The following is a 23,703-nucleotide window of genomic DNA, read 5'->3' as shown; positions in this document are numbered from 1 at the left end:
GGCTGAAAGTTCCTCTCTTTCAGGACTTTAAATATTGGGGTCCACTCTCTTCTAGCTTGTAGAGTTTCTGCTGAGAAATCTGATGATAATCTAATGGGCCTTCCTTTATATGTTGTATTCTTCTTTTCCCTGGCTGCCTTGAGAATTTTTTCTTTGCTGTTGGTTTGTGTCAATTTCATTATGATATGCCTTGGAGTAGGTTTGTTGGGGTTAAGAAAACTTGGAGTTCTGTTTGCTTCTTGAACTTGAGGCTTTAGTTCTTTCCACAGGCTTGGGAAGTTCTCATCTATTATTTGTTTGAGTATGTTCTCCATTCCATTTTCTCTCTCTTCTCCCTCTGATATACCTATTATTCTTATGTTATTCTTTTTGATGGAGTCAGATAATTCTTGTAGGGCTATCTCATTTTTTTTAATTTTTGAGTCTCTTTCTTCTTCTCTCTGTTGTGCCTCAAGTTGCTTGTCTTCTATTTCACTAATCCTCTCTTCTATCTGACCTGCTCTATTAGCTAAGCTTGTTACTTCGTTTTTCAGCTCGTGAATTGAGTTTTTCATCTCTGTTTGATTTGTTTTTATAGTTTCAGTTTCCTTGGACATATATTCTTTGTGTTCATTGAGTTGTTTTCTGAGCTCCCTAAATTGCCTTTCTGTGTTTTCTTGTATATCTCGGAGGATTTTTAGGATTTCTATCTTGAATTCTCTGTCATTTAGCTCCAAGGTTTCCAATATATTAAATTTTTTCTCCATAGATTTTTCCTCATCTAGCTGTGTTACCTCTCTTTCTTTTGTATCCATGATATTCGATTTTCTCTTCCTTAATGGCATCTGAGGGTGGTTTTGTTGATAGTATTAATGAGATTTAATAAAGAATAAAAAATTAAAAATAAATAAATAAATAAATAAAATCGAAAAGAGTTGTTTTTTTAAAAAAAATTAATAATGAAATAAAGAAAAATAAAATAAAATAAAAATTTTTAAAAAAAGGAGATTATTCCCCCCCTCCTTTTTTTCTGTCCTCTCCTCTCCCCTCTTTCTTGAGAAAATCTTGTGGTGGACTGTGAATTATAACAAACAATGCCTGTGATGGAGGGCCTGAAGTGGGGAAAAGTAATAAAGGGGCAAAAAAAAAAAAAAAAAAAAAAAAAAAAGAAAGAAAAAAGAAAAAAAAAGAGCGTATGGACCCACAAAAAGCAAATAAGGAAAAAATTTGGGTCAAGAATAAAATGATTTGCTTTTAGGTGTTGGTTGTCTAAGAGTTATGATGAGAGGAATAAGAGGAAAACGGAAAAATGGGGGGACAAATTAAAAAAGTACTATTGTATTTAGTGGAACAAGAACTAGATAATATGGAAAAAGGTGAAGTAAAAACCCCCCAAAATGCCACAAACATAGGTTTGAGTCCCAGATAAGATAATTTGTTTGTTATTGAGGTTTGAATGAGAGGAGATGTAAAGGAGAAAGGAAGAAACTAATATAGAGGGAGAAAAGAAAGAGAGAGAGAAAAAAAAAGAGGGAACCACTAAAAGAAGAGAAAAGAAAGGAGAGAGAGAGAGTTAAGGGTTTTGGAGTGCAACCCTTATAGAGAGAAAGGAAGAGAAGAGAAAAGATAATGGGAGATGTAACACTTATGGGTAGTGTAGTTCAAGGAGAGGAGAGAGTAAGACCGGTAGAGAGTTAATCGGCCAAATTGGAGGAGGAAAAAAAAGTATCAAGAATGAAGATAAGAGAAACAAACGAACAAATATAATAAAATGGGATAGGTTATAAAGTCTGCAGATTATTCTTGATTTTGAGAGGTTATCTTCTTGCTTTTTCTTTTCTCTCCCTCTTCCTGGTCGGTGACTCTGTACCCCGGGTTCTGCCCCTTTGGCACGCTCAGGTAGAGGTTTGCAGTTGATAAGTCTCTATGGCAATGTCATGTATTGTGCTTTAGTCTCGTTGGCAGTCGAAGCTCATTAGCATTTATAGGCTCCGACAGTGAGAGAGTCCATGTTCCTGGAGCCTTTCTCCTAGTCTTTCCTTCCTCAATTAGTAGCCTGAGAATCCAGCTATGGGGTTGCTGCTGCCTCTGCCTGGATAGTAAGAGGCTCAAAGAGCTGGCAACTCCCCACTCTATTTCCACTCAGCACAGGGCTCTGGGTAAGGCTCAGTCAGTCAGGGCTGCTAGCATAATCAGGCGGGCTTTCCGCCCACTCAAAGACCTCTGGCTCTGCCACTCTGTCCGGTAACACAAGCGGGCGCCCACTTCCGGGGCGCTTGGAGGAAACTCTCACTCACTGTCTGCGACCAGGATATCCGGCCAGCAGTCTCACGCTCTGAGTGAAACCCCCAACCGCAGGGAAAAGTTGCAGCGTTGGAATTGAGTCTCGCTCCGTCCCCGTGCGCGGCTTTTGCAAGGCGCTGGGGCGGCCCGAGATTCCGCTTTGGCCCACACAAAGGCCCCTGACTCTGCCCCTCTGTGCGATAACACGGGCGCGCACTGCCGAGGCACTCGGAGGAATCGCTCACTCCTTATCTGCCCGCGCACACCAGGATATGAGGCCGGCCGCGTTTCCCTCTGAGTGAAACACCCTCCAGCACGGAAAATCTCCACCATTGGAATTAGTTCTCACTCCCTCCCGTGCGTGGCTTTCCCAGGGCGCTGTGGCTGCCCAGAGACTCTGCCCTCGGCCCACAGAAAGGCCTCTGACCCTGCCTCTCCGTGGGGCAACACGGGCACCCACTCTCGGGGCCTAGGATGAAATTCTCGCCCACTAACTGCGCACCGACCAGGAGACCGGGTAAGATGGCCGCTCCACTTGTCTTTCTTTGTTTGGGTTTGGCGCGAGTATTAGCTTGTATTGCCCGGGTTGCCACAGGATCAGATTTTCCTTGGCTTGGATCTCCGTGCCACAGCCTGGTTCGGCCGTTTGTGCCGCGGTGGCCTGGATATATTCACCCCCTTTGCCCGCCTCAGTTTCTATATTCACAGTTACCAGAGAAAGCCGCCTTGTTTAGGTTAGTGAGGAAGGCGGAGCATTTCTTACTCCCTATTTCCTTCGGGGTTTGGTTATATATTTAGCCAATTTTTCACTCAATCATACCTTTGGGTGTATTGCGATGCATCTGAAAGCTCCAAGTATAGGTTTTTCTGTTTCTGGTTGAAGATCTTGTTGAGTTTTGGGGGAGATTTATCGGTATCGCTTCCTACCCCGCCATTACTCTGACGTCATCCCTTAATTTTATTTTTTTAATGGGGTGACAATAAATCAGGGTACATATATTCAAAGAAAACATGTCCAGGTTATCGTGTCATTCAATTATGTTGCATACCCATCACCCAAAGTCAGATTGTCCTCTGTCACCTTCTATCTAGTTTTCTTTGTGCCCCTCCCCTCCCCCTTTCTCTCTCCCTCTCCCTCCCCCCCTTAACCACCACACTCTTATCAATGTCTCTTAGTCTCGCTTTTATATCCCACCTATGTATGGAATAATGCAGTTCCTGGTTTTTTCTGATTTACTTATTTCACTTCATATAATGTTATCAAGATCCCACCATTTTGCTGTAAATGATCCGATGTCATCATTTCTTATGGCTGAGGAGTATTCCATAGTGTATATGTGCCACATCTTCTTTATCCAGTCATCTATTGATGGGCTTTTTGGTTGTTTCCATGTCCTGGCCACTGTGAACAATGCTGCAATGAACATGGGGCTGCATGTGTCTTTACGTATCAATGTTTCTGAGTTTTTGGGGTATATACCCAGTAGAGGGATTGCTGGGTCATAAGGTAGTTCTATTTTCAGTTTTTTGCCTCTTTCTGATAAGTTTTTCTCTTTATAAATCAGAAGAGTGGGATAGGGTGGCTTAGTCAATATTCTCATCTCAAATTTGAACTTCCCAGTTATTCATTTAGACACAAATCAGAAAGTTTCTCTACTTGAATGGCTTCTGGGCAGCTGTTTTGGAAGATGAGACTGGTCCTGAATTTGAGGGCATCTCTGATGGAAAAAAAAGTCCTGGCTTTTTTTCACTAGTGTGTCTTGAAATCCTTCCATCCTTATCAAGGTGAAGACCAGTTTCTGTATCATTGAAATTCAGTACTTTTGGCCTTGAAGTGGGAAAGTTGGGACCATCTTTCCCCCGTGTTTTAATGTCTCTGCTTACACAGGTGTCCTCAGTTTATCTGAACGTGCACTCAGTCCGTGAGGGCTGATCCCTATACAGACCAGTTAGTTACATCAGAGAAGAGCATTGCCTCACAGGAAAGCATCTGATGAACACAGTCTGGCTTCATTTCTTTCTTCATTCAACCAAAACGTTGAGTGCACGCCCTGTGCCAAGTGCGGTTAGGGCTGGGGACCCAGAGGCAGCTGATGGGGGCTCAAAGCTTCTTCATCAGAGCCTAGGACAAAGCCCCTCACTCATTTCCCCCCAAGAGCTAAGAACTGATGTTGCCAGTGTTTTGATTGTCTAATAAAGCCCTGCGAATGCCTTCCTTGCCTCCTATGTCATGTCCCTGGTAACCACATTGATTTGAGTGATGTCCTGGCACCTGCCCCAAAGCTCAGAGCTGCACTTGGTCACATCTCTGCATTGAGGGTGGGGGTAGGGGTGCACCGTCACGTTGAGAATGTATCTAAAGCAGGAGATTGGGCCCTGTGGCTCAGGGCTGTGGCTGCAGTGGGTCAGCCAGCCCCCTGGACTCTGGCCTTTTCAGTCACGGACGTGCCCGGCACCTGGCTCTCTCGCTCACCGTGGGGCAGACTTCACAATGCAGACTCTGTGGGGAGCTTCTCCATCCACTCAGGGCTCCTCCACTTTCTCCATGGCTCCTTTGCTGACAGTTGAGACATTCCTCTCTGCCCCCTTGCCTCTCCTCTCCTGCTGGGCCCTCGGGCTTCTTGCCTTTGACCTGAGGCACCCCATGAAAGCTATGAGGGCATGGTCTCTCCAGCGCCTTTGTGTGACACTAGCCTGCTTTATAAAAACTGCTGGTGCGGCCCTGGCCGGTTGGCTCAGTGGTAGAGCGTCGGCCTGGCGTGCGGGGGACCCGGGTTCAATTCCCGGCCAGGGCACATAGGAGAAGCGCCCATTTGCTTCTCCACCCCCCCCCTTCCTCTCTGTCTCTCTCTTCCCTTCCTGCAGCCAAGGCTCCATTGGAGCAAAGATGGCCCGGGCACTGGGGATGGCTCCTTGGCCTCTGCCCCAGGTACTAGAGTGGCTCTGGTTGTGAGAGAGCGACGCCCCGGAGGGGCAGAGCATCGCCCCCTGGTGGGCGTGCCAGGTGGATCCCAGTCGGGCGCATGCGGGAGTCTGTCTGACTGTCTCTCCCCGTTTCCAGCTTCAGAAAAATAAAAAAATAAAAAAAAAACTACTGGTGCCTGACCAGATGGTGGCACAGTGGATAGAACATTGGACTGGGATGCAGAAGACCCAGGTTTGAGACCCAGAGGTCATCAGCTTGAGCACAGGCTCATCTGGTTTGAGCAAAGCTCACCAGCTTGGACCCAAGATCGCTGGCTTGAGCAAGGGGTTACTTGGTCTGCTGTAGCCCCATGGTCAAGGCACATATGAGAAAGCAATCATTGAACAACTAAGGTATCACAACAAAAAACTAATGACTGATGCTTCTCATCTCGCTCCGTTTCTGTCTGTCTGTCCCTATCTATCCTTCTCTCTGACTCTCTCTCTCTGTCTCTGTAAAAAAATAAAAAATAAAATAAAAATAAAAAAATAAATAAAAACTGCTGGTGATTCTTCAGGTTCGGAGGGCAGTGTGTGTTTCGTGTGCAGCCAGATTCTCAGGCAGATCTATCATCTTTTCTTTTCATGAGTTTAACTCCTGACTTAGAAACAAAAACAAACAAAAAAACACTCTGTTCTTATTACTATGCCTTTGAAAGTAGCAATAAATCATTCCCACAGCTGCCACTCAGGCTGTTCCTCTCTAGAGGACACTGGTCGCTCTTTGGCAGGGGTACCCGTTTCTTCTGGGCAGGTTCGTCTTAAATTGGAAAGTCTCCAGATAAGACAAACGACAGTGCAGTTTATTTCCTTTGTTATGTTAACTGTTGCTGAGCACTGGTGTCCCAGGCAGTTCCCTTTCTCCTTCCCAGAATGCCTGCCAGCCTGCCCGGGGCAGAGTCCCATGACTTGATCTTGGTATACTATTTAAAGGGTTGTCTCTTCATTAGGGGAGAACCATTTGGGGGTACTTGGCAGATGTTGCCTTAAGATGAGTGTAGCCATGGAGTATGAAAGGATGCTAGATACGTCATTGTCATTGCCGGGTTCCTTTTGTCACCCCACCCCGCCCCCCACCCCGAGCTGGTGTCAAGCTTAGTTATAACGTCTGTCAGTCTTTTCCCTGGGAACAAACGACTGACTGGCTTCACCTGTCTGCTTGCTGTTTAGAAAGCCAAGCTTGGCCCCGCTGGTAACAGAGTCATCAGTGCTTCAGACGACAGGAGACTTTCCAACAACCTTGACCGAGTGAAACTCACTGACTTCAACTTCCTCATGGTGCTGGGGAAGGGGAGCTTTGGAAAGGTAAGGAGGCGAGCAGCGGTGTTCGTACGGCGCGCTGGCATCGTCTGGTCCTTCCTGAAGGCTCCAGAGCAGCCTTGTAGGTTTCCCTGCTCTCTGGACATGTTCCTCAGACATTTTCTCCTTCATTTCATTAAAAACCAACTGCTCCTAAAAGCTACAGAGGAGTATGGTGCGGCACCAGTTCCGTGTTCAGAACGGAACGGGTGCTCCACAGTGTTGGTTGAGTAAACCATTTTTACAACTAAAAATTAAAATGTCAACTTGTAGTAAGTGTATGTAATTAACTATGAAATACTGACCTGGGTTTCTTCAAGTTGTGTATCTATCTACCTTTGGCTTTTCTGCCCTCAAATCTCACCATAAACTCAGGAACTGGCTTCTGTCTCGCCTATTTCTTTGTCTTAGCTCCTGACTCGTGAGAAGCTTTTAAATGTCAGTCATATATTTTGCCCTAAAGGTTATTCCCCAAAAATGCATAATTCAACCCTACTGCTGATCATGTTGCATATTCCTATCAGCAACAGCGCCATCGTGTGGCAGCAGGCTGCACAGCGTACAGATGTTGCTGACCTAAAACTGACACAGGGCAAGAGGAATTTTAATAGACAGTGTTCTGCAGTATTTCCTAGCGTGCACATGAAGCGGAACTTGGTGACTATTTTCATAGCTCATGTTTCCACGTCCGCATGTGCTGTCTGCACTGGCACCGGCCTGGCTCCTGCCCGCACCAGCCCCGCCACGTGCGCGGCCATCTTCACGTGCCCTTCATCTACCCTCAGGTGATGCTGGCCGACAGGAAGGGGACGGAAGAACTCTACGCCATCAAGATCCTGAAGAAGGACGTGGTGATCCAGGACGACGACGTGGAGTGCACCATGGTGGAAAAGCGAGTGCTGGCCCTGCTTGACAAGCCCCCGTTCCTGACACAGCTGCACTCCTGCTTCCAGACCGTGGTAAGGACCGTGGGCTGCTTCCTCTCGGGCTGCTCTGAACCCAGGTGTCCTCAGCATCCAAGTCAACTTGCCTCCTGCGGAGAGAGGCATAGCCTGGGGACCGCCCGGCCCCAGAGTTGTCTCTGCAAAGCAGAGGTGACAGAGGACAACGTCTCAGTCTTGTGCCACTGGTACATTGGGAGCGTCCCCTTCCCGTGCTGTGCCCTACTTAGAGACTTGGCATTAATTCCATTTAATTCAGCAAATGTTTCTGTCAAAGGTTTTCCACATGCCAGGCGTTGTGCTAAGACTTGGAGACACAAGAACAATACAATAACTCACAGTACTGGCTGCATAACAGGCCAGCGTGCCCGCTGCCAAGCATTGCATTGGGACATCAGGAGACTCGAGTTTTGCATAAGAGTGTGTTCTTTTTTCAAAGTACACAGCGGGAGTTGGCAATCTGACCTTGTTTTGTGCACCCCGTGAGCTCTAAGGAAGGTCTTAAAAATAATAATAAAAATCGTATTTCATGGCATATGAAGTGAAAATTAGATGAGATTCACATATCAGAGTCATAAGGAGTTTTCTTGGAGCACAGACAAGCTCATTCACTCCCCTGTCATCCACAGCTGCCTTGGAGCTATGGAGGCAGGGTGGAGTGGCATAAGACACGCCCAAAGCCTATTGACTGTCTGGCCCTTTAAGGAAGATGTTTACTGAGCCCTGTCCTATGGTAGAACTATGCAGAGGACTAAGAAAATTCCAGAGCGCCCATCAGCCAGCGGTGGGGCCGGGTCCTGGCTTGGTGCTTGCATGTGGCCTGCAAGACGTCTAAACTCGCCACTCCTCAGCCTCTCTGCATTTTAAGATGTGGCTCAGTCATCAGGGGCTGTAATGTGACTGTGGCAGCTGTTACTATGTTCATCTTCCCATGGGCCAGACACTGACTTCCTGTTTTCTGTCTCCCTTTGAAATCTGTTGGGAGGCGCCCCTCGATGCTGTTGGGTTTTAGAATCTCACAGGCAGCACAGTCTCAGGGGCGGGGCTGCAGAGCCCGGCTTGGCCACTGCTGTCAGCCTGATGCCAGTGGCCCCAGGCAGCTCCCTGCACCCAGCAGCATCGAGGCAGCGCCACGGAGAGAGGAGAAATATGCCGGGAAGAAAGAACCGTGTTTGAACCCCAGCCCAGATCCCATCACCCTGGTTACACTGATGAAGCGACAAGCAGAGAAATAAAAACGAAATTAAAGTTCATAATGGGAAAGTCGAGCTTGAAGCTCCCAGAGCCATTTCCTGCCTCTTAGCGGAGGCTTTGTCATTTTTTTCCCCTCCCTGTGCAATACTTTTGTGTTTAATAACCTCCGTGAAATGGTGGTGTTTTCTAGAAGAGAGCAGAGGTCAGCTGTTACCTCGCTGTGCTGTTTGTTATTTCCCTGTTACACCCCCTGGGTCTCCCTCCCTGTCCCAGTGTAATGTCCTCAAATATGCAGATTTATGTGGTTCTACAGTGTCTGTCCTTCGTGGGGCCAACACTCAGCATACCAGTGACGGGACATCAAAAACCATATTCAGGCATATTATGGATGCAAAAGAACATTGGATTAGCCTCTCCGTTTACTGTCCCCACCCCCATAGCCAATGTCATTGAGCATTTATAATGTGTACGCCCAACCTAATGCACGAGGCTTGTTTACCGAAGCGGGCAGGCAGTCCCAGTGCAACAGTACTCCCACATGCTTCCTAGCCGTTGCAAAGCAGCAACACTGGGTAAAATGAAGTAATTGGCCCATACAGATTCTTGACATCGTCCCTAACTGAGAAATCTATTGTGTGCATACGAGAAAAGGGAAGACTATCTGAGGCCATTACTGGAACAGGGAACATACATAAGCAGAACGGGACACGCACGCTGATGGGGAGCCGTTACTTCAGTTATGTAACGACTTTATCCTTCCCAGGGTCCTTGTGCAGGAGGGTTCAGTTCTTATTCTTTACTTGGGGAAAAACATGTCGAGGGGTTGCCCTGAGTCAATCTGTCAGCGTGGCCCACATTTTACTAATGAGAAAGCAGCCCGCAGCCCGGAGAGCGTGCAGGACGCTGCTCCGTCTGCAGCGGAGCTCTGCTCATGCGTTGACCCTTGGCCTCCAGGACCGGCTGTACTTCGTCATGGAATATGTCAACGGCGGCGACCTCATGTACCACATCCAGCAAGTAGGAAAATTTAAGGAGCCACAAGCAGTGTGAGTATTTGTTTAAGTCCCTTGATGTACATAGACACACAGGCGTCCCCGCCAGGAACTTGTGGTGGGTGAACTGTGCAGATGGGGCACAGCCTGGTTCCGGTGGTGCTCTGGAACCAGGGTCCATCTCAGCGTTTCCGTACTGATGGAGTCAGCCACTCATGCATTGAATGCATGGTTATTGCACACCCACAACACCCCCAGGGCCTGCAATGTGAACGAATGAATGGCCCCTGCCCTTGGGGAGCTCACTGCCTCACTTGGAGTGGGAGAAGTCACCCGACAATTGTAATGCATTGCCATGACTTTGCAGGTGGCATGGGGCACCATGCAAAGCCCCCAAAAGAGGGGAGTGAGGGAAGAACATTCTAAAGCAGGGGTCTCAAACTCAACTCAGCATGTGGGCCGCAGAGCAAGATCACAGCCCTTCGGCGGGCCGCACTAGGTCTACAAAAGGCAACTGTTACACAACACTTTTCTCACTGCAGTTGAAAACAAAAAAAAATCAGTACAACAAGCACAATCGTACATGCAGTTTACTCAGTGTCACAAAACGACCAGAAACTGTAGTTCGCATCACAACTGCTGTTAACTAAGCTAATATCTAGCTAGGATGCTAGAGAAATGAAAAATACAAGTAGGCCCCTAGGCTTACTTAATTTTATCCAAAATATTTTGAACTTCGTGGATTAGTCTGCGGACTGCACAAAATTGTTTGGCGGGCCGCGAGTTTGAGACCCCTGTTCTAAAGGAATACCCACTTGGAGGTGCAGGAGATGGAGTGAGATGTGGAGGGGCAGTATCATAGGGGCTCTGGGTGACGAGCCTGGGGTGGCAGGCTGAGTGGGACTTCCCTGAGGCCGGACAATGTCAGGTTACATTTTCACAGAGCCCTCGGGGCAGGAGGAGGAGGAGGGGGGGTGGGAGGGAGCGTCGTTGCTGGTGGCAGTAGATGGCGAGGAGAAGGAACATAGCGGGAGGAGTCAGTGGCTTTGAGAACTCTTCTAGAGACAGAGCTTGGTGACGGGGGGGGGGGGTGAGAAGAGAGAAAGCTCTTTACGTTACACCCCACTTGAGGTTTGGGTGTGGGCAGCCGCCAAGAAGGTGGTGGTTTGGGGGGTCACATCATGAGCTTCGTGTGGAGGGTTTCATTAGGACACCAGTCAGCAACACAGGAGACAGACCTGGGCTCCAGGGGAAGATGGAGACTCATCCGTCCGGAGGGTAGACTTGGATCTCTGAACAATCGTCCCCTGTTTCAGGGGCCAGGAGGTTCCAGGGCACTCAACAGGAGCACACCTAAACGAAGAGCCATTGCATGTCCCTGAGCCCTGATGAGTCAAGTCTGCAGATGTTAATAGGATTCTGGCTGATGTTTCATGGGATAGAGGAATGTGACGAGTGCAGGGCCTGGATGGAGGGTCTGTCCTGGGGAAGATGGACAAGGCCATCTGGGGACTTCTTCGGTACAAACTTAAAAAACTGTGCAGGCGGATTTTCCTGTGTTCTTTTCAATTTTCAGAAACGCCTGCCCTTATCCCCTCTCCTATTTTGCTAGTCAGAAAGCAAGGCTGTGCTCAGGTTGTCGGGTAAAGCTGGACGACAACAAAGCTGAAGAATGAGTCAAGAATAGCCACCCAGTGTTACGAAGCAACATAGAGGGCCAGACACCTTTCACGGTATTTGTGTTGCCAGGAAGGTTTTATTTTTAAAAGAGAGAAAAGCGTGAAAAATCACGTCAAAGTCGCCTCTAAATCCCATCTCTCTTTTCTCTCTGATCTCTTCCCTCTCCCACCAGCTCTCAGAGGTGGTACCCCCTCCCCTCCCCTGACACTCACCCTCCCCCCCCCCCCCACACACACACACTTGCTAAGAGATTGGTCCTTGTCATCAGGGGCTTTTCTCTGCTCGTGTAGACGTGCTTATTTGAAGCCTCCTAGGTCTGATGTTCTCCCAGACAGTTTTGTGGCTTCTCAGACTTCAAAGATTCATAAATACCAGTCAAATTTTATAACATCCTTCCACTTTTATTCTGAGACTCAGCGATTAGCCTACGAACGATTTTGCAGTGATAGCAATAACTGCTTTCTGTTATGAATTACGTAACCCGGGTAAACTCAGGTATGAATCACAGTATGCATCCCACTTACCTGGGCGTGCGGGGGCAGGGGAGGGGGAACCCAGCTATCGAGTTCCTCGCACACTGTGCTTTGTCTTCCAGGGAATTATTGTGCATTCAGACAGTAATGTGTTCTGCCATAGTCCTGACCCAGAGTAGTCTAACAGCCACTCTTTAAAAGATTGGATTAGGAATTTCTCTTAAGCAGTGTGTCACCTGTCCACCTGCCCCAGACGAGAAGTGTATGTTTGTGGGCAGGTAATAAGCCCATCTCATCGCTTTGATTAGCTGCATCATTAGTAGGAGAAGCTGGAGTATAAAATGGCAAAGGGAAGGGCCAAGGGTTGGAAGAACATGCGTGGGGTGATGCCAATCTCTAGTAGTCCCGAGTCTTCCATTCTTTTACCGCTTGGATGCCTGAACTCGGGGGCCGGGCCGGTGGGAGGAGGTGCACAGTCTCCAGGAGTCCAGAGATGCCTGACGAGCTTTTTCTCTTGCAGATTCTATGCAGCAGAGATTTCCATTGGATTGTTCTTCCTTCATAAAAAGGGAATCATCTATAGGTGAGTGACGGAGCTCCTCCACCCTCCATGCAATTTGCGTGTTCTGTTGGGCCCCTGGGTCTCTTTGGGCGTGTCACTCAGTGACAGGGACTTCAGACATGGAGTGGATAACAACCCCCACAGCAACCTGCTGGGACCCGCCAGGAAATCCAAGCCACCTTCCGATTTCTGGGCCTCCAGAGATTAATCTTGTTTCTGCTTCCCACAAGAAAACATGCTTTTCTTTCCACTGACAGCTTCTTCCTCTGCCTTTTATTTGGGAGGACAGTCAGGGAGCAGTGGCTACTGAATTTCTGGGAGATGCTCCGCTGAATGAGAACATGGGAAACTGGGGAGAGAGAGGCAAGGGAAAAACTACTAAATTAAATTCTTCTGGTTGTCACCTCTAGTGAAAGTCTGGTGCCAAAGAAAGAAGAATGTCTTCCAGTAGTAAGTGAAGAGTAATGAAAAGGGCATGCGACACTGGGCAGTAGAGAAGGGACACATGTGGCTCTGCACCTGTGACTTTGCACACCTCCCTCTGTGTGGGACACTAATAATCAAAGGACTGGGCTGTCCCCAGACAAGCTAAATTGGAATCTCTGATGCAGCCGTGGTTGGGAATGGTTAGTTCAGTCCTTCAGTCGTTCATTCAACATGTGTCTATTTCCTCCTATATGCTAAGCACTACATTATACTCTAGAGATTAAAAAATAATAATCCCTGGTCTCAACCCTCCTGGGACTTGTAGTTCATGTGCCATCGAGGCAGCAGCTAGTCACGTGGCCTTCTGACTCACCAGCTGCGGAGCAAAGCACACCATGTCATGGGGAAGGCATTGATGCTGTACCACTTCCTTGCAGGGACCTGAAGTTAGATAATGTCATGCTGGATTCAGAAGGACACATCAAGATTGCTGACTTCGGGATGTGCAAGGAACACATGATGGAAGGAGTCACGACCAGAACCTTCTGCGGGACCCCAGATTACATTGCCCCAGAGGTAGGGACCCCCGTTCTCCTTGTGTTCTAGACCAGTGACTCCACAGCTCCCTCGTGGGGTTTGGAGTCGTTACCAAGTCAATGTGTGGGGTCCTGACGACAAAACAGACTCGACTAGACTGAACAGAGCAAAACAGAAAAAGAAAGTGTGAACACTCAGGGCACGTAATAAGCGTATGTCTTGTTCTTTGGAACTTTGGTCTTCCTTATGTGCACGTGTAAGCTGGTTGCATGGTAAGATCTATTTCCTACACGATTATGGTCAAAACAACTTAAGAAACACCATTGTGCGTGACCGCTGCTAACGCAGTGGATAGAGCATTGACTTGGGATGCTGAAGTTCCAGGTTTGAAACCCCATTGTAATGATCCCATGTTGCTGGCTTGAGGCCAAAGGTCTCTGGCTTGAAGCCCAAGGTTGCTGGCTTGAGCAAGGGGTCACTGGCTCAGCTTGAGCCCCCAGTCAAGGCACATATGAGAAAGGAATCAATGAACCAGTAAAGTGCTGCAACTATGAGTTGATGCTTCTCATCTCTCTCCCTGTCTCTCTACCTCCCTGCCTCTCTCCCTCTGCCCACCCCCCACCCCCACTTGCTAAAAGAAAGAAAAAAGAAAGACCATCAGGCAGGGAAGCTTGGGAAAATGTTCTTTGTAGAAAAACTGGGTCAGAAGGTGGTTCCAGTGATCACTTTTTTAGCAAAATCAGAATGATTAGTGCTCTAAATGACATGTTGGAATTGACTGGTGTTTAATCTAGGAGGAATGTATCCATGTGGTTATCAGCAAAGTGGGTTGAGATTTGTATACTAACCGCCAAGGCCATAGTGCTTTGTCTTTGTTATGAGGCATGTTGAGCAATTCACTTCCTGTTTGATGAAGCTTCCTACCTGCCAAGGATAGAATGGGCTGTAGCCCAGGGTCCCCATATAGCCAACTTTCTCTTCCCACACAGCTCTATGGATGAAACAGTCTCTTCCCAGCTGAGTTCCAGCATGATGCAGCCATGGATTCAGGGTTAGGTCAACCTTCCGCTCTTTACAGAGCTCTCATGTTAGCTATTGGTGACTTTCATGGTATTTGTTCAACACACAGTCCCATACATTTCTCTAAAAGGCACTCAGTGCAGTGGGAAAGATGTGTGCTTAGGAATCAGACCAATGTGAGCTTTCATCCTGACTCTGTTAGTTACAGGCTGTGGGGACTCAGGCAAGTTACTTAACCTCTCTGAACCCATTTCTGCAGAGGCAAGTTGGGGATAATTATAATAAGCTCCGTGTAAAATTGTGATGAAGGCTAAAGTGCCTAATACAATATTTGGCACCTAGTAAACCCTCAGGAGTAGCCATTATTCCAAAAGGGAGATGAATTTATCTTTCTTTCTCAAGGGCTTTTTGTTTTATATCTCTAGAGCATGTGGAAACATAGTTGAACTCTTTACTTAGAAATTTAAATTCTGAATTACATGGCCAAAGGTGTTATATTATCTTGATAAGTAGTTATTGGGGTTTCTCCCAAAAAAGAGTTCATGTGTTATTATCTCCAGGCATAACATGAGCTTAACTAGTCCTATTTTCAAACACGAACAGTGAGATTTGACAGTAGAAATACTCCTTCTTTTATACAGTGTTTCTTACGAAACCTTCTACCAGCTGACGTGAGTTCAACAGGTAGAACTATGAGTATGAGCTGTGCCATACTCTATGTGACACCCACCAGATGCTATAAAAGCTTGGTGACAGGAGTGGGAGCATCTGGGGGACCAAAGGTGGCTTTGAACTTCATTAAGACCAGATCTCTGCTGATCAGACAAATAGCTTCCTGTGCTCAGTAACACCTCAGCCATCTGGTCTCACCAGGCATGACAGTGTTCCTCATAGATGAAACTGCAAATAATTGAAATCTATTCTTTTTTTCTAATGCCCCTCATTGTATGTGTTTCCTATTGCTGCTGTAAGAAACAAGCCCAGACTTAGTAGGTGAAACAATGCACATTTACCACCCTGTAGTTCTGGACAGCAGACATCCAGAATCAGTCTCACAGGATTCCAGTCAGGTTGTGGCAGGGCTGCCCTTGCTCGGAAAGCCCTGGGGAGCACTCTCCTGGCCTCTTCCAGTCTCTGAGGTGGTGTGCAGTCCTGGGCTCCAGGTATCTCCTCCTCTCTGTGCCCGAAGCATAGCGTCTTGTAACCGCTCTCTGTCTTTTGTCGCTCCAACCCTGCAGCCTCCCTCTCAGAAGGACCCCTGGGATCCCACGGGGCCCACCCAGGTAATCCAGGGTTATCTCCCCATCTCAAAACTCTTCATCACATCTGCAGAGCCCCTTTTATGGAGCAAAGTGAACGTGTTCACGGCTGCGGGCTGAGGATACACATGCCTGTGTCCTGCGCCCTGATGGCGCTCAGTCTCACAGCATCCGATAGCTTCCCACCACCCGCCTACAGTAAACCCAGCCGTGCTTCTACCTATCTTGGTAACTCTGGGCCTTTTTCTTTTTTTTCTTGGACTCGGTTGTGTGCTTGTGTGTTTCGTTCTGTGCAACTTGATCACACGTGTGGGTTCACGCCTCCAGCACCCCTGTGAAGATGCACCTCAGTCTCACTAGCACAACAATTCTTCCTTTGCCCTCTTATGACCACTCACCTCCCTCCTGACACCCCTCCCTGCTGCCCATCCCTGTCCCCTGGCAACCATTCACCTACTTTTCATCCTATAACTTTGTCATTTCAAGAATGTCCTATGACAGTCAGGCAGTATGTAACCTGTCAAGGTTGGCGTTTTCATCTGAGCACTTTCTAGAACTACAGTCATCATGTCTGAGTACTGTTTCTACCATTTGGTCAATACATTCCAGGCCTCCATTCCCTCACCTGAATGGGGATGATAAGGTTTATTCCAGAAGGTTGTGGTCTGTAACTTGGAGTATTTTCTGTCTCGGGACCGGTTGGGCCTCCGTCGTCATTGTTCAGTTGGCTCGTTTGCATTGGATGGTGCACTTCCTACAGCTGCCTGCCACATCCTCTGCTGGAAGACCCTGGCTGTTGCTGGCTTCATGGTCATTTTGTGGGACAGCAAGTGCTGGTTGGCCTGGAAAGACCCTTTGAACTGAGAAGTTGATTGCCACTTAGAAGTCACCAGAAGAGCATGGCTCCTGTCTGGAATTGGCCAGGTCATGCTAGGAGCCAGGGAACAAGCTTTCAGAAGGAGGGATCCTGAGAACGCCTGTCAGAGAGAGAGAGAGTGAGCACGCGTGCTGGGAACACACCTTTAGAGAAGGAGGCATGAAAAACCAACTCTGGGCCCCTCGTACACAGACGATAACATAGTCTGGCCCTGAAGACTGAGTTTCCGCAAGCCTCGTGCCTCTCCTGTACCCACTGTACAAGCCGCAACAAAGAGAGCACCACCGTTTATTAAGTGTCTGCTACGTGCCGGCTCCTTCTGTGCTTTCCCTCAGATCCCCTAACCAAACCCGTCAGGGACATAGCCCCAGGCCGCGCTTCAGAGGAGGTGCCTGGGGGGTCAGTAATGGTCTAAGGCCACATGTCTAAGAACTGCTGGCCTCAGGCTTGAACCCCAGGCTCAGGCCACCTCCGGACCTTTGCACTGCCGACCACAGGAAATCTGCTCAAACCCTCAATGATTCACATGTGCAGACAACAGTGTGCATGCGTCACTGTGCCAAGCATAGTGCCACCAGGGGTACAGAAATGTATCAGGCAAGGGCCCTGAGCTCAGAGTACTTAACAGTTTAGAAGAGGCGACTTCCGTGCACACAAGCAGAAACCAAACCTGTGCATAGATCCAAGTCGACCTTCATTGAAGAATAAGCCTCACTACTTTGGGAACTCAGTCAAGAGTAGCTTGAGGGCGTTTCACCTTCCGCTGGCATTTTCCTCAGAAGGGTCTAGGCACTGAGCATACCAAGTCATAGGCATAATTGTGGTGAGGAGAAAGACCATCCAGGTTCAAGGTTTCTGAATTTGATCCAAGGTTATCCTGTCCTCTGTGTAAATCTTCCTGTCAGGTGGAGGCAAAATAATTATCTTAGATGACATTTTCCTTAATAGGCAGGGCGGAGGCTTGAATATTTATGCCTGTTCGAAAACCTTGAAATGGATTAATACGTTAGCATCTCCTTGACCAGGGAAGATGAGTTAAGGCAGACCATGTCGTTAACAGGTGTGCTTTTGGAGCTGAGGTAGACACCCATGGAGTGGACACTGGCCAGGAAGTAGGTCCTGAAGCTGCCGTGAGGGCTGCTCTTTGGTCTGACATAGAAAGAACTCTCCAGGGTCAGTGAGAGCCCTTGACCCCTTTGTCTGGATTCAATCCCCCATCTGTAAGTTAGTTATTTGGGGCTTATGAGATCCAGTTGCCCATCAAGTATTGCCCCACAGCCACGAATCAGACCCTGACTACTAGCACTGCCTACAGTCTCCTGGAAGAAAGAGAAGCAACCGGGAAAGCATTTGCTTCTGGCTGGTGGACCTCTGAGCACCTCCTGCTGCCACGGGAGCAAAGCTTTTTGAAAGTGCATGCGGAGTCCTCCCTCGCTGCCTGGCTGTGCAGGGGACATTAGACACATGAAGAATAGCAGTCACAATGCAGTGACCGTCTACTCTGTACCAACCCCTCTGAGCCCACCTTCTGATGCGTCACATTTTCTACATGTGCAGATGTGCAAGTGACACGCCCAAGGTCATGCAGCTGGTAACAGGCAAAGTGGGATTAGGACCCAAGAGATTTAGACCTCGAGCCCATCGAGGTCTTTCCAGATGTTTGCACCATCTCCAGAAGGAGGAGGAGCATATTAGAGAAGACCAAGGGGCGTGCACAGAGGCAAAGAACCGGGGAGCTGTAGGGCCCACCTGGGACGCCTGTCCCCCAGGTATCAGCGTGGGTCCCTCCCTCACCTCCTTCCGGCCACAGCTCAGATGTCACTTCAGGGAGGCCACTTTTCCTGGTGATCCTTTAAAACTGTAAACCTCCAGCCCCACCCAGCACTCCTGACCTCGTGTCTCAACTCTTCCTTCTGAGGTGCCCATCACCCTCGATGCTCTTATGCATTGACTTCTTATCTACCCCGTGAATCTGCACGCACAAATCTGCACACAGGGGAACCCTGGTCTCGTGTTCACTGGTGAGCCCCGCGCAGGGTCTGGGGCAGTGCCCACCAGGCAGGCATATGTATTTGGGACAAGCGACCGCGGCATGCTGCGTTCCAGGATACCACTGTGGCGGAGGAGACACGACAGCAAGCACCGCAGGCTCTGGACCTGAGAGGGCAGGTGCGCTGGGAGCTGGTGTGGGAAACGGTGAGACTGATGGCGGGGGACAGAGTTCAGAGGAGGGCCGTGTGCCTCTCCCCAGCCGCTGCCAGAGAGCCTGGGTGTGCGAAGGTTGGCGGGAAACCTGCCCGGGCTCCCCAGTCCCCAAGGTGCCCCCCATGTTGACATCCCCAAGACTTCTCCTGGCCATCGGGGAACGGGTGAGAGAAGGAGAGAGAACAAAAGGGGATGTAAACGTTAAATGAGAAGAGAGCTCAGATGGTGCACGCAGTCAGGCAGTAAATTACTTGCCAAAAGGACAAGAACGGGGGTGGAGGGGGGGGAGTGATGAGCTAGTGAGCGGCACCCATCAGCCCCAGCTGTGGTGGCTGCTCTGGGATCAGCCCCTCTGAAGCGCCGGCCCCTCACCCAGCCCAGCAAAGAAAGCACCGATGAAAGCAAGAGAATGATAAACCGCAGGGTGGCTTTCTTTCTATCAAAGGCCAGCTTCCTTCTGTGGAAGGTCACAGGCCAGTGGCTCCAACATCGCAAGAGAAAATGAAATCTCCGCCACTCCCCCTCCCAGAAAGATTTAAAGAGCCAAGGCCAGGCTTTCCTGTGGGCTCCTCCTTAGATTGTGTAATTCTTCTCAGATCTTCTCCAGGAATTAACGTTGGCTATATTAGCTCATCAATTTTGTAGTCTGCCTGTAGCTCTCTGGCTGCCTCCTAATCCTCCCGGCCTCAGAGTTGAATCATTTCAGCCGCGCTCTTCCGGAGCATTCTGCGCCCTCGGCGACATCCTGGTTCACGAAACAGCTGTGACCCAGTCCTTCCTCAGGACCCCTCCTTTTAGTTCTTCCTCCAGAAGCCACCGCTCCGTGTGGCTGGGCTGCCTCTTGGTGAATGCCTGGACCCAAGGCAGGGTGCCTCCCTCGTGGGTTTTCTTTTGTTCAGTCGTTGAGTCAGCTCTGAAAACATGCTGTTATTGGCCCTGTGTTCCCATGACAAACCCAAGGTGCAAAGAAATGTGTTCATTTTTCCCATGGCCCCGATTCAGGGCGGCCTTGGGCTTCGAACCCAGGGCTGATGAGCCTCTCCCTGCGGTGGCTACTGTCCTGAGAGGAAGAGATGGCCGTAGCACCTGAGCTGCTACCCGGGGAATACCTGGCCTCCAGCACAGATGAGCTGCTCTCCCGGGCAGTCCCTTGTCTCCAGAGCCTGATGACAGCCCAGTCACCCTTTACTCCCCGTGTTCTGTGGTTGCATTAGTTGCACCCTCATTTGGGGAATTTGTGTAAATCCTGTAAAAATGGGTCAGGGGTGCCTGAATTCTGCTTCATCTTTTATTTTGCGAAATTGCCTGGGCGATGAGGAGGAGGGGGTGTGGGAATCTTGAGAGAGGTGACCAACATTTACTGACTTCCTAGTAAGATGTCTGTCTGACTGTTATCTTGTTTAATTCTGACAGTAGTCGTCAGAGGGGAATGGCATTATCCCTCGTTTGCATGAGAAAATGGAGGCTGGAGCAGAGAGGTGAACTGCCCTGGGCTGGGACCCTGGGCTACCTGCCCGACCCAACTACCTGCTGCCCTCAGGTGGCAATTTTCAACCTATTTCATCTCACAGCACACATACACTAATTACTAAAATTCTGCGGCATGCCCAAAAAATATATTTTTTGCCAATCTGACAAAAAAAAAGGTAAAATTTTGATTCACTCACACCAGATGGCTATTGTGTTGGCTGTTGTCATTTTTTTTTAATTTGACAATCTAAGGAAAAAGATATCAGTGCCCCTGACTAAACAGCCAGGTAGTGCATGTTTTAAAAATTCTCGTGGCACGCCAGTTGAAAATCGTTGCCGTAATGCCGCCATTGGCCAACTGCCGCTCAGTGTCTGGCTGCTCAGTTACCCAGGATATCTGTCCAGACCCGCTAGACTCTGAGACCTCCGAGTTCTGGATAATCCTTGATGTCAGCTAATAAAGCTCTCACAGGCACAAAATACATTGTAACTCCCAGCCATTCCTCTAAAGCAGGGGTCAGGAACCTTTTTGGCTGAGAGAGCCATGAACGCCACATATTTTAAAATGTAATTCTGTGAGAGCCATACAACTCCCCGTGTATGTTACACATTATCCAATAAAAATTTGGTGTTGTCCCAGAGGACAGCTGTGATTGGCTCCAGCCACCCACAACCGTGAACATGAGCAGTAGGAAATGAATGGATTGTAATACATAAGAATGTTTTATATTTTTAATGTTACTTTTTTTTTATTAAAGATTTGTCTGCAAGCCAGATGCAGCCATCCAAAGAGCCACATCTGAGAATAGCATTTGTAATCAGCAGGCTTTAACTTCGCTTCTTTCTCCTCTTCTTCCCTCCTTTCTTTTTTTCCTTTGTTTTTCTTTTGTACTGTTGTTTAAAGCAAGTGTTCATCATTACAAACCTTTCTTGTATCTTTTGGGGAAGCAGTGCTCTCAGGCGGTCCACTGTTGGCTCTCTACTCTCCTGGTATAAAGGACCTACAGAGAGGGAGAGGAGGGGGCTTACCGGAAATAGTTTTTAAAGTACTTTTATTACCGGTAGAGAAGTCTCCTCCCCAATTTAGAGAGTGCTACAGTTTTTGTCTAAATAGAAAAAAATGGACTCCAGATTTCCAACTCTTCCCTTGTAGCAATTTTCTTTTTTTTTTTTCTGAAGCTGGAAACGGGGAGAGACAGTCAGACAGACTCCCGCATGCGCCCGACCGGGATCCACCCAGCACGCCCACCAGGGGCGAAGCTCTGCCCACCAGGGGGCGATGCTCTGCCCATCTGAGGCGTCACTCTGTCGCGACCAGAGCCACTCTAGTGCCTGGGGCAGAGGCCAAGGAGCCATCCCCAGCGCCCGGGCCATCTCTGCTCCAATGGAGCCTTGGCTGCGGGAGGGGAAGAGAGAGACAGAGAGGAAGGAGGGGGGTGGAGAAGCAAATGGGCGCTTCTCCTATGTGCCCTGGCCGGGAATCGAACCCAGGTCCCCCACACGCCAGGCCGACGCTCTACCACTGAGCCAACCAGCCAGGGCCGCAATTTTCTTTATATTTACATGATGCCTTTTGCCCAAAGATCTCAGGCATTGTTGATATTTCTCCAGTAACATACTAAGATCCTTGATCTTAGAGCATTTTGGTGCATTTATCCATTTTCATGTCTGTCTCCCCAGTTAGATGCATAATCCTGGTGCCTAGTGAAGTGGCCAGCCCAAAGAAATGTCCAGCTAGCCATCCACAGTGGGAGTGAGGGAGGGAGGCCGGGGGCAGGGGGGGGGGTAATGCCACAAGGAAGGAGAAACCTGCAGTCTCGCTGCTCCAGGAAAAATGAATTTAATTGCATGAGAAGGGGGCGTTTCTGTACTCCGTGCCTAAATCAGTGTGTGGCACACCGTACGCTAATATTTGCTGAAAGAATAAATGGAAGTTTCGATGCTGACTGAGAATTTTCCAGTGTCAGCAGCCATGTCAGAGTGTTCAATATATACTAATATAACCTCCTACCAAAATGTTCCACTTGCTTCCTATGCTGGGTTTAGTTTATTTGCCTTAAATCACTCCCACCTGCCTGCTGTGTCGGGGTGGAGGTGGGGGTGGGAGAGCAGTCTAATTTCTGATGTTAGGCAGCATGGACTTACGTGTTTTGTCAACTTACCGGCAATAAACCCATTTTTCTATACATACTGCTATTGCATCCCTCTCCACCTACCTGCCAGGCGGGTGCTGGAAGCCCAAAATCACAGCCAGGAAACAAGCTCAGAGAGGCTAGACAATTTGCGCAAGGTCACACAGCTCCCAAGTCGCAGAGAGAGCCTCCTGCTGTCAGGTTGGAGCCCTGTCACCGCTTGTACTTCCCCTGCATCAGCTCCTTGTGCTCTGGGCTTCAATGTGCCCCCCGAAAGGGGGCAGACTGGGGAGCATCCTGGCTGAGCGTCAGGGGGTCCTGTGTCCCACCCTTACTCCACCTTGGTGCTTCCCGTTTGTCACACTCTGGTCCAGGCCTGCTGCTGCAGAAAGGGGACAGTCAGGAGACCTTGCCGTTCACCCGCCCAACGACCTTCAGGGAAGCCACTTGGCTACTCTGAGCCTCAGGTTCCTTTTCAGAATCCTGAAGACAGTTTCCTAAATCATCCCCAGGGGCCCTCCTAGCCTTAGCAGCTCAGCAGTCTTACAAGCACTTTGGATGTTGCACTAGAGGCCGGTGGTGTCTGCACAGCGGGCTTGGGTCAGATCCATTTATGCAACACAGCCCGGTGGTGTGTCTGCGGTGCTGGAGCAGTCCGGGTGCTGGGTGCACCGGAGGGCGGCCCGGCCCCTGCTGGGAAGAGTCTGGGTTGAGTCGGGGCAGAGAAGCAGCCTTGATGTAACATGGCCAAGGGTCCAGGAGCTGCGTGGTCCGGGGGTTGTGGGCCTCCACGGAGGGAAGAGTGGAGGAGACAGTCCCAGCATTCAGAGGAGAGGCCACCTCCTTTCTCCCCCGATGGCACCATTTTGATATGTCAGTGTTATTTCTGATACAAGGAAGAGGTATTCTTGGTTTCCTTGAGAGAGCAGAAGGCCGTGAGCATGTTTAATGCATAAAGGCCAACATTATTTTGTGATGACAGTCTGCGAGGAGGCTTTGCCGGCAGGCCGTGTATTTTAGAATGGGGGCTCAGGAGGACTGGTGAGTCAGTATAACATGAAAATGCAGAAAAGGGTCTCAAGAATGGGAGAATCAGTCTGCATGCATGCATTACAGTCTCATGGGTCCTTCAAGACAGAGCCTTCTGAACCCGGGTCCCGAGTGAAGGAGGCATCCTGGCTGTTTCGATCCTGTTAAGCATTTGAATACTGTTTTTTTTTTTCCAAAACTCACCTCAGTTGGACCAGACAAGGTCAAGAGCTGATGACCAAATGGTCAAAAGTAGGGATGCCAAGGCCAGACCACCTGGGTCCACATCCCAGCTTTGCTACTTACTAGCTGTGTAACCCTGGGCGAGCAACTTAACCTCTCTGTGCCTCATTTCCTCATCTTTGAAGTGGGATGCCCGCC

The 23,703-nt window shown here is 48.9% G+C and overlaps 1 protein-coding gene across 1 annotated transcript in view; it reads left to right on the top strand.

The window, feature by feature from the left end:
- PRKCA (protein kinase C alpha) overlaps nucleotides 1-23,703 on the top strand; it is a 419,289-nt gene that overhangs the window by 369,062 nt on the left and 26,524 nt on the right. The window contains exons 9-13 of the mRNA XM_066235888.1: nucleotides 6,397-6,531; nucleotides 7,311-7,484; nucleotides 9,615-9,706; nucleotides 12,326-12,388; nucleotides 13,231-13,369. Coding sequence (XP_066091985.1) covers nucleotides 6,397-6,531; nucleotides 7,311-7,484; nucleotides 9,615-9,706; nucleotides 12,326-12,388; nucleotides 13,231-13,369 — 603 coding nt within the window. The remainder of the gene's footprint in view (nucleotides 1-6,396; nucleotides 6,532-7,310; nucleotides 7,485-9,614; nucleotides 9,707-12,325; nucleotides 12,389-13,230; nucleotides 13,370-23,703) is intronic.

The sequence above is a fragment of the Saccopteryx bilineata genome, chromosome 6, assembly GCF_036850765.1.
Source record: "Saccopteryx bilineata isolate mSacBil1 chromosome 6, mSacBil1_pri_phased_curated, whole genome shotgun sequence".
In the NCBI taxonomy this organism is placed as follows: domain Eukaryota; kingdom Metazoa; phylum Chordata; class Mammalia; order Chiroptera; family Emballonuridae; genus Saccopteryx; species Saccopteryx bilineata.
Note: the sequence above shows the minus strand (reverse complement) of the source record. Positions and strands in the feature narration are given on the sequence as shown.